The 10,517-nt window shown below is 57.6% G+C and overlaps 1 protein-coding gene and 1 long non-coding RNA gene across 2 annotated transcripts in view; one reads left to right on the top strand and one right to left on the bottom strand.

Moving 5' to 3' along the window:
* TNFRSF1B (TNF receptor superfamily member 1B) overlaps positions 1-9,823 on the top strand; it is a 34,435-nt gene extending 24,612 nt beyond the window's left edge. The window contains exons 9-10 of the mRNA XM_024554845.4: positions 3,326-3,533; positions 7,852-9,823. Of these exons, the coding sequence (XP_024410613.2) occupies positions 3,326-3,533; positions 7,852-8,132 (489 nt within the window). The 3' untranslated portion in view covers positions 8,133-9,823. The remainder of the gene's footprint in view (positions 1-3,325; positions 3,534-7,851) is intronic.
* Positions 5,580-7,969, bottom strand: LOC128780533 (uncharacterized). The gene is made up of 3 exons (XR_008426452.1): positions 7,830-7,969; positions 6,835-7,110; positions 5,580-6,571 (listed from the first exon to the last, which is right to left on the bottom strand). It is a non-coding gene; the product is annotated as an uncharacterized lncRNA (long non-coding RNA).
* Positions 9,824-10,517: the final 694 nt, after the last annotated feature.

Here is a 10,517-nt window from a genome sequence, read left to right on the forward strand (position 1 = left end):
CCGGCAGAGCCCCGTGCCAGGCCCCCCACCTGTGCTGCGGCACTGACTGCATCCTCACACAGCCCTGTGGGGTACATGGTACAATCACCCCCATTTTACAGAGGACAAAACTGAGACTCAGGGAGGTTTTGTTACCCATATGAGGTCAGCCCACTCAGTACATGCCAGAGCCCAGGTTTGAAACTTGTCTGAATCTGCAGGTTTGGGCAGGCCAGACATTCTAGACTGCTCCAAGCACCTTCAGCCCCCCGCAGGGCCTGCCCTCGGAGGCTGGTCACCGCCCCAGATGCCCTTCAACCCCCAGGCCTCCACTCTCTCTCCCACCCCCGTGCTTAGCCTGCATCCACTCTGTTCCTCAGCTGGCTGGCAGCGGGCCCAGGCTGCTGGGCAGAGGGTGCAGTGATTCCTCTTGCTGCAAAAGTAACCGCAAGGAATGGTGGGACAGTGGCTCCCCTTTCTTTAGGAAAGGTCAGCGTGTCCACGTGTGAGCTCGTCCACAGTCACCCCCACAGATGCACCACGCACGGGCTCACGTTTAACAGCGAGGGGGAGCATTTGTGAGGTGCTGAACGCATGCCAGGCGCAGTTCTGAGCATAGTTTCTTCTTACAGCCACGCTACACACAGGCTGTTAGATTATTGCTCCAGGTTCATGGCCCAGGAAACTTGGGTTCAGAGAAGTTAAGTAACTTTCCCAAGGTCACACAGCCAAGGCAAGTGGCCTGGGACACAAACCTAGGAGTGCCTCTCTTCACCCCCACCCCCCAGCACACACATTAACTGTACCTCTCCCAGACATGGACACACGTACCCTCACAGACTTGTGTGTGCACATCACATACCCACACCCCTGTACACGCAGGCGCGTGGGCCTCATGGGCACTGTCAGTCTGAAGGACCTGGCTGGAGGGTCTGCCAGGTCTCTGTGTCTGCTCATGGCAGTGCTGGACCCCGAGGGGCTGGGAGGTGAGCTGGGGCAGGCTGTCTGGGATCCTGTTTTTCACATGAATCCCCCCAGTACCCCACCCCCTCACTGGGGCCCCAGCCCAAGGAACAGGAGCCTGTCTGAACTTTGCAACTTGTGAGGGAGGGAGGCAGGCCGTGACCTTTGGGGGTTCTGTTCCTTGCAGCCCTGGCCACAGCAGAGGAGTGTGAAAACCCCCTTCTCTGGGGGTTGTTGAGGAATGGCATTTGGATGCTCCTCCTGTCCCTCCCTCCCTGCCTGACCAAGTTCAGAGCAGGGCTGGGAGTGGGGTCCATTGGCCAAGGTCGGGCCACCTGGGCAAGTACAGCATGAACTAGAAATTTCGAAATGCCCTCCATCCCCTCAAAGCTGGGGAAGTGGGGGTGGGGGTACCAGGGAGGCAGGATACCCTGGCAAGTCAGCGGTTCTGGAACACTGATCCCGGCTGGTCCTGCCCCTCCCATGGACCACCTGTGTGATGCCCAGCAGGGGACAACCCCTCTCCATGCCCCTGTGGCCTCACAAGAGCGACTTGGGAAGGCTCCTTCCAGCCCAAGCAAGAGCCCACGGGATGTGTAGGGCTCCTGAGGGTGCAAGTGCTGAGAGGCCACAGCCCAGGTGGGCGGGCCTGGGGGCAGGGCTGCGGTGATTGGCCGGTCCAGGCAGGGATCAGGTACTCTGCCTCTGCTCAGAGCGCAGCTGGAATTGCAGCTCCTTCTGGAGCGAGGGGTCGGGGTCTCAGCCTTCGCTGGGGAGGGGGTCTAACACGCCCGTGCCCCCCACCCCACAGCAACCGCTCACCCTCGAACCCTCCTCTCCCCTACCCTGCTAAGGTGCGCCTCACCATCCCTTCTCTCGCCTCAGTTCTCGTTTTACCCTCTCATCCCGGGCAGCGGGTGAGAATGTGGCCCCTTGCAGTCTTCTTTCCTCCTGGGACCCAGCAATCACCAGAACCCCAAGTCAAGGGCTTGTGTGCCTGTCTGGCTAATGTGGACAGGCAACAGCCTTGGAGTGGGGTTTCTAGGTGCTCCCCAGCGAGCTGTCTGGAAACGGGCACCTGTCTTGGGCCTCCAGAGCAGAAACACCACGCACCCAGGAAAGGCATCATGGGCCATAGCCTAGCTCTACCATGTCCTGTGTGACCGTGGGCAAGTAACTCAACCCCTCTGGGCCTCGGTTTCCACACCTGCAAAGCAAGGGCCGCACTGGGCCGTCGGAAGGGTCACTGTGGATAGTGTCTTGGAAGGATGTTGGCACAGTGCTGGGCATTGGATGACACGCAGATGTTGGCTCAGGTCGTGTTGTTGTTTTATGTTCCACAAGAAAAAGAAGTTAGGGTGAGACAGAGAGCAGCCTGGGGGTGGACTCTGGAAAGGACCCTAAGTAAAAGGGCTGCCTGCACTGGGTTACTGATGCGACGCGGGGGCAGCAAGCCGTTCCCGTAAAGGGCAGGTGGTCAGCGCTGTTGGCTTTCAGGCCCTAGGTCTCCGTCACAACCACTCACACCTCACCTGCCACTGCTGGGGGAAGAAAGCGGCCGCAGATGCTGCGTGAACAGGTGGTGGGGAGGGGCTGCCATCCAGTACAACTGTATTTATAGACACTGACATTTGAACCTCACGTAATTTCACGTGTTACAAAATATTAACCTTCAGTATTTTTTCAACCATTTGAAAATGTAAAACGCATTCTCAGCTCGCAGTCTGTACAGAGACAGGGGCCCACCCGCGCGGGCCCGCGGCGGCAGTTACACGCCCCTGACTTAACAAGCCCTCGTGTGGGGCTTGCTGCGTGAACGGCATTGTTTGAGCACTTTGCAAATACTCAGCCACTTGATCTTCACGGTAACCCGAGGTGGGTTTTTATTCTCCCTTTATAGTTGAAACATGGAGGCACAGAGAGACTAAGTAACCTGTCCAAGGTCACACAGCTAGGGAGTCATGACTTGCACCCACATGTCTGGCTCCAGGGTCCATGCTTGTGGCTGCTAGGCTGAGTCACATCACGCTGTGCTGGGGGTGACCTCAGGCGAGTCACTCTTCTTCTCCAGGCCTGCCTCTGTTTCCTAATACAAAAAGAGGATGAAAACCCTGCCCCACCTCTCACACTATCTGGCGAACCAGGCCACCTGGCGCCCTGCCCAAAGAGGGCTCCCGCTGCCGTCGGGCGGCTGGAGGCTAATCCCGGAAACCACAGAGAACCGCACGTCATGACTGCACTGTGTGTGGATAGAACGTGCGTTGTGGGCAGAAGCCTCATGTAAACTGTGAAGCGCTTGTAGCATGGGGTGCAGATGGTGGTGAGAAGGAGGAAGGGGGAGGAGCTGGCTGGTGGCCTGACCTCTGCCCCCCCCCCCATCCAGCCTCACCTGCCTGCTGAGAAGGCCCAGGGTGCCCCCAGCTCTGAGCAGCAGCACCTGCTGACCACGGCGCCGAGCTCCAGCAGCAGCTCCCTGGAGAGCTCGGCCAGCGCGGCAGACAAGAGGGCGTCCTCCGGCAACCAGCCACAGGCACCGGGCAGGGACCAGGCCAGCGGGTGCGGGGAGGCCCGGGCCAGCTCCGGGAGCTCAGGTAAGAGGCGGGAGCCCACCTGGCTTCATTCCCCCTTCGTGTTTCTTCCTGGTTTCTGTCTGAACCCTCTCCTCCTGGGTCTCCCCTGAGGGTGAGGCCTGAGCCCCAGGTGTGAGAGCGTTGGTGCACCCTCCAGCCTTCGCTCCCTACCGCCCTCAGGTGCAGCACTGAACTGCAAGGTTCTTCCGGTCCTCTGACCCCCCAGTTCCCTCCTGCCTTTGCCCACGCGGGTTCTTTCACCAGGAACACCCTTCCTTCCAGACATTCCCCCCTTGCCCTTCGAGTCGATATCCAGGCAGGGAATTTTCTTGTGTTGTACATCTAATATGTAGTAGTATTACATATTAATGTCACAGGATTATATAACTATTATATAATCATTGTTTTATAATTATGTAATCTATTAATATCGATTATACTCTAAAGACAAGGAAACTGAGGCCGAGAGACGTAAAACAGCTTGTTCCAGGGCACGCAGCTAGTAAAGGAAGAGCCAGGCCTCACCCTGGGCTCTGGGGCAGAAAGCTGCATGGGTCGGCGGGGCCTCCAGAGCTCCACTGGCTATGGCTTGTCACCTGGGTCCTCTGGGCCTGAGGCCCCAGGGTTGGGTGTGGGGTCTGGAGAAGCCCCTGCCCCCCCTTTAGCATCTGCATTTTGCCCTGGATTTGGACAGGTGTCAACCGGGTGGGTGTCTCCAGTGCCCACGCTGGAGGGCGTCCCTGCGGGGGTCCCCAGAAAGCCTGGAACTGCCTTGGGTAGGTTTGGTAGTGAGAGGTCAAGTCTGCTGGCCCGTGTCTCCCCAGCTCACCCAAAGAGTGACAGTGGACTTGGTCATTTCTGGATGCCCTCCCGGCTGCTCTGGTGCCACGAGAATCTGAGCCTCAGTTTCCTCATCTAGAGATGAGCCCTGGTGCCTCCTTAGCAGGGCTGCCACACTCTGTTCTCCCTGTCACCTGACTCGGGGTGCTTCCTCCCCGGCTGCCCACATAAATGAGGCAGCCCACTGTGCTTCTCCATCATAGCCTGCCCTCTGCATGTGGTGTCCTGTTGGTGCCCCCACCCAGCCTGAGAACCACCCAAGGGGGCTCGGGTCAGAGCCTGGAATACAGCAAGCAGGCAGCCCTAAACGGTTGTTGAATGAATGAATGAGTGAGCTACAAATATAACTCTTGGTCTTTGTCCACCTTTTGGATTCACCTTTCTGATCCCTAGCAATACCTGTTGCACGGCCATCCTGGTGTGGCTTCCTCCTTGCCCCACCCCGTGTGGCCCCCTGACCGTGTCTGCCCACCCCTTCCACCCTCTGCCCCTTTTCTGTTCCTCCCCTTCCTGCCTGTCTGGCCTCTGCTGTCCCCTTTTCTGCCTCCCACCCCAACACCTCTCACCACTGTGGGAACCGGTAGACCCAGTTGCGGTCCCCCTGTCCGCCCCCGCAATGTCTCATTGGCAGTGTGCAAAGGCCATGGTGACTTTGGCTGACATTTGGGTGCTGTGGAGATGCAGGGTGGAAATTTCCTCTGGCCCATGATTTCAGCCTTCCCTCCCCTGGCCTGTTCAGGGCTGTCCTGAGAGCAGCTTCGCAGCTCCGGCCTCATCTTGGACCTACTGGAGCGGGGGGAGCTAGGCTGGGGAGAGGGCTGGAAAGGAACCAGCCAGGCCCCCCTGCATTCTGTGGACACCACCGACGTCAGGGCACTCAGCAGGGCCCCAGGGTAGCAGCAGCTGTCACTTTCCAAGGGCTTTGGTGTGTCCGGACCCTTACATTCAACTCCTGGCTTTCCCATCCTTAGTCCCTTACCGGCTAGTTAGGAAACTCAAGTGCCTGCAGGGGGTGGGCACGAAGGCGGTGGGGGCGGGGCGGAAGGAAGGAAGGGAGTGGGGGAGCTGGGCAGTGAACCTGCGCCCTAAAGCCCTTCCTGCCGGCTGCATTCAGGTATGCGGGTCCTCTGTGGCCAGGCCTATACCTGGCTCTCAGAGGAAGTCATAAATCCAGATGTGTAAAATGTAAATTCCTGAATTTTAAATGCTGGCAGCCAATCACTTAAACACATGACCGCCCACGAGAATAAAACGCACCTGTGAGCTGGTTTTTATTTATTCATCACATGTCTATTACAGACAGGAGGGGCATGGCAGGGAATAGTTCCTGTCTTCTTGAGTTGGGAGCCTGGTGGGGGGACACAAATGAGTGCCCCAAGAAATGGGCCACAGGTGGGAGGAGCCAGTGCCAGGAGAGAGAGCATAGCAGAGGGGCGGGGGTAGAAGAAGTGAGCGATGGGATGGGAAGTGAATGTCTTTTAAAGAGGACAGGCAGGGAGGCTTCTTGGAGGAAGGGGCCTCTGAGCTGAGGCCTGGGTGAAAGGAAGGAATGAGCCATGGAAATAGGGAAGAGCTTTCCAGGCTGAGGGAACAGCACATGCAAAGGCCCTGAGGTGTGGAGTGCTCAAGGAGCTGCAGGGAGGTGAAGGAACCCTCCAGGGCTCAGAGCAGCAGGAGATGGGATGGGAGGAGGCAGGCGCCAGGTTCCATGGGGCTTTGTAGGCTGTGGTGAGGACCGTGGTCTGTTGAACAACCAAGGAAGTGACCTGCCATGTTTGAAAGGGCTGCTCTGGCTGCTGGTGGAGAATGGACTGCAGAGGGGTAGGGTAGAGGCCAGAAGACAGGGGGAGACTCTTCACACTGGTCCAGGTCGCAGTGGATGTGGGTTCACATGGGTGGTAGGTAGCAGGAGGTAGTGAACTTGAAGTTTCTTTTGAAGGTGGACCATGCAGGCATTGCTGATGGATTGGAAGAGGGGTGTGGGAGGAAGCGGGTTCGAGGCCTTGGGCCTGAGCAGGTGGGTGGGTGCTGGCTGTGTGAGCAGAGATGAGGAGGAGCAGGGTGGGTGGGAGGAGGGGCTGGGATCAGGGTGAGGTGCAGCTCACGTGGTTGGCTCGGTGGGGCCAGTGTTCCGCCTGGCATCACTGAGAGTGTCACCCCATCTCCAGGAGCCATGCAGGCTCTGGAGACACGGCAGTGAACAGGACTGTCATCGCTGCCTGTGAGGTGACGGACAGGGTCATTATGTCCATTTGACAGCTGAGAAAATGGAAGGCCCGTGGGTTAAGTGACTTGGCTAAGTCCATGAACTTAGAGCAGGGATTCGAACCCAGGATTGTGAGGCTGCAAAGCCGCCAACACCCTGGCCTCAGAGATGAGGACAGACTGCTACCCCTTCCCATTCTGGAACCCCGGATTTGTGACATCTTCGAGGCATCTCCCCGTGGAGGGAGAAGACTTGCTGCAAACGAAGGCAACTTACTCTCCACGGAGGAGCGATTGAAGAGAAGTCGCTTTCTCTGAGGCAGCGCATGGCTGAGCGTGGTCTCTGTCAGCTTCCCCCATGGCGTGCCATGGCCGGGGCCAGAGAGTGCAGAGGGGATGGTGCTGCCCATGAGCCTCCTCTTCAGATGCTTGCAGAGTAGATCCGGGGTTCATCCGTGGCTTTCCGAGCAGGTGAACGTGCAGATGGAGGGCCGTGCCACTGGTTTCGATGGGTGTGCGAACTGCATTAGATGACGCCGAAGGGAGATGCATTCTAAAACAAAGTCAAGGAAACAACTAGGTCAGATCATGCTAAAAGGAGATGATACTCTTCTGCTCCCTAGTGTCTCCGGCAGAAGTGAGTAAGGGAGTGAGACATTGCGGAGGAGCAATGCACTTTGGTGTTTAGGTGTTCTTTGTTGGGAGTACAGTTCTTGAACGTTACTCACATTGCGTCGATTACCACTATGTTACTACCAGATGACAACCAATGCTATGAGATTGTTCCCACTTTTAAAAGGGGGAGCAATTCAAAGCCTCTAATGTTGACTCTTTGGCATACAGATAAGTGGGTCACTGACCGTGTTCTTGGCTTGTCACACTTGGTGTGGCCAGTGCTGCTGATGAGGCCAGGACTGGAAGGTGACTCATCTCGATTGCTTGACCGATATTCTGTAACGTACACTTCCCGTCCCTGCTCACTTTTTTGATACTTTGTGGGAGGTATGCTTTTTCTTGGAGCACCTTCACCTGCTTTCTGTAATTGGCTCCTCCCATCTATGGGGTGAGTTGAGCTGGGAATTCTTAGCTAGAGATGAGGAAATAGGCACATGAACTTTAAATGACTTGCCCAAGGTTAACAGCAGAGCTGGGCCGGAAGCGGGGCCTCTTGGCCCCTGGCCCAGTGCTTCTCCCGCCCCTCCATGCCTTAACCTGCCTCTTGGGCAGGAGACAGGCCGTGATGACGTCCCTGCTCCCCACTCCCCAACTGACCGTCCTCTCTCATCTTCTGCAGAGTCCTCCTCTGGCAGCCACGGGACCCAGGTCAATGTCACCTGCATCGTGAATGTTTGCAGCAGCTCCGACCACAGCTCTCAGTGCTCCTCCCAGGCCAACTCCACATCAGGGAACCCGGACTCTAGCCCCTTAGGCTCCCCGAAGGATGAGCAGGTCCCCTTCTCCAAGGAGGAATGCCCTTTTCGGTCCCATCCAGGGGCCCCAGAGACTCTGCGGCAGAGCTCTGAGGAGAAGCCCCTGAACCTCGGCGTGCCTGACGCCGGGATGAAGCCTAGTTAACCAGGCTGGCGTGGGCCGAGTCACCGCCCAGATGGACTGACCTCTGAGCCTTCTCGGCCCCCACCCCCCAGCACTCTGGCTCTTTCTAGGCCAAATTCCTTTAGTGGCCCTTACAGCCTTGGACTTTCTCTCACCTGCTGTCAGAGGGAAGAGGCGGGGAGAGTTGTGGAGAACCTGTCCTCACAAGGCTAGCTGGAAATGCTGGGCAGCCCAGGCGGGCCTCTGCCTCTCTGAACTGCCCTGTCTCTGGTTTTGTGAACTTGGCTTCTGAAGCCCTCGTTTTATCCCTGGGCTCTGTGGGCTTTGGCTCCCCGGGAGGCCCCAGCATCCTGCCTTCCAGAGGGGCCCGAGGGGGTGGGGGAGTGCTGTGTGTCATCCATGGAGAAGGGGGCAGCGATTTAGCGTGAATGCTGAGACTTCCAGGTGATCCCAGAAGGGGAGGGGGCTGTCATCATTCAGACGGTTCTGTGCAGGGTGGGGATCCCCTGGGTTAGCTGAGGACCCTGGGGCATCACCACTTCCCAACTCCTTTCCTGCCAGTTCCACCTCTTGAGCCTGGCATGAAAATCAGACACCCAGAGGGCCCCGGTGGGCAGCCTGGGTGCGTGACCTGCCCTGGGCAGGTTGGCAAACCTCTAACAGGAAGTCTTCCTATTTTAATATGTGGGAGTTAAGAAAAAAAAGTAAGCACCATGCAGACGAACAAGCCAACAACACAACAAAGCCAAAACCTCAGAGTTGCCTTCTCTGCCTTTGACCTTCGCCCCTGTGCCCACAACGCCCACCCTGCCCTCCCTTCGCTGTCTGGTGTGGGGCTCCTAGGCCACACCTTCTATCAGGGAACTTCAGACCTGGAGATGACCCAGGCCCCCAGCCGTCTCTCTCCTCCTACCTCAGCCTGGACCTTCCCCCCATGACTCCCGAGGGGTGCTCCTGTCCCCCACAACCTCCTCCCGCTGTTCCTGGAGGCCCAGGCCCCAGGGGAGCTATGGGGCCACTTTGGTACTGTGCCTGTCACGATTCCCAGTGGACGTGAGATGCTGAGAGCCAGTCTGTGTGTGTCTGTGTGTCTGTCGTGTGCTGTGGGTCTGTGCAGCCTATGTTGTCAGGCCAAATGGCCTTCCTGAAGCAGCTGAAGCCAAGTTTTGCCAAAGAGTTCTTACCTATTACAGAGTCAGCCAGCTCCCCCAGACACACTGTCCACACCCTGCAGAGGGTGGGCGAGTGGGGCCTCACCAGATTCTGGAAAGAAGGGCCCTGGGGCTCTTTGAGAAGCCATTTGGGTTCGTGGTACTTGGATCCTTTGTTGAAAAATTTCACTGGACTTGAACTTTGCAGCTGAACTTTTAGAGGGTAGGGGAGACCAGCCATTACCATGGAGACAAGAAAGGCTTCCCACCCTGGAATCAAGATGCGGGTATACTGCCTGGACCGGCCAGGGTCTCTGCCCACAGTGGACTCTGCTCGGCCGTGGAGCAGGGCTGCCCCCTGGTGGACAGTGCCGGGAGGCCCTCAGGCCTCTCACCACGACTCCAGTAGGGCCGGGAAGCCATGAATTAAATTGAAGGAGACCCTTTCTGGATGTAGCCTCAGTTCCCGGGCTTGTGTTAACGCCAAGACCATGAGGTTTTGCACTGCATACTGGAACGCATTCCTGCTTCTGAATAAACCTCCCCTTTGTTTTACACGTCCACCTGGCTCTCCTGCCTCTTCTGCTGGTTCCTCCTCATCTCGGTCCTTGAGCCTCTTCTCCACCTGCTGGTCCCATTCAGCCTTGTGGCTTTAAGTGCCATGAATATATCCTGCCAGCCCACAGTGTTTAAAGGGACAAGTATTTACTGTGCTTCCCATTCACATCAGGCCCTGCTGTGGGTGCTGGGAGAAGCAGCGGCTCCTAAACCAAGGGGGTAGGAAGAGACCGTGAGCAAATGCACAGCAAACGGCGATGAAGAAAATGAGGCTGACATGGAGGACCTTCTCCATCAGGCAGTCAGGGAAGGGACTGGGCAGGTGATAGGGAGCAGAGAGGCCTGCAGAATGGAGGGAGAAGCCAAACACCCCCCCTCCAACCCAGGGCCTGGTGGGGCGCAGTGAGAGGCAGGGGAGGAGCAGCTCTGCTAAGGTGGGCAGCGATAAAGGGGACTCCCCAAAACGTCGGAACCAGTGGAGAGACACAGCTAGATCTGTCTTTTGGAAAGACATCTCCAGGTGCTGGGAGGGGGAGTGGGTTGGGAGCAGGGCTGTGGGGTCAGGGATGCTAATTGCATCCTCGACTCTCTTGGCCTCTCCTTCCCAGGAGGTGGGGTGGTCCCTCCTGAAGCCCCCTTGCTCTGGCCACCGTGGGGGCTGGTAAGGGATGAGCGGAGGGGAAGCAGGGAGACCAGT

Source organism: Desmodus rotundus, chromosome 3 (assembly GCF_022682495.2).
Source record: "Desmodus rotundus isolate HL8 chromosome 3, HLdesRot8A.1, whole genome shotgun sequence".
Classification (NCBI taxonomy): Eukaryota; Metazoa; Chordata; class Mammalia; order Chiroptera; family Phyllostomidae; genus Desmodus; species Desmodus rotundus.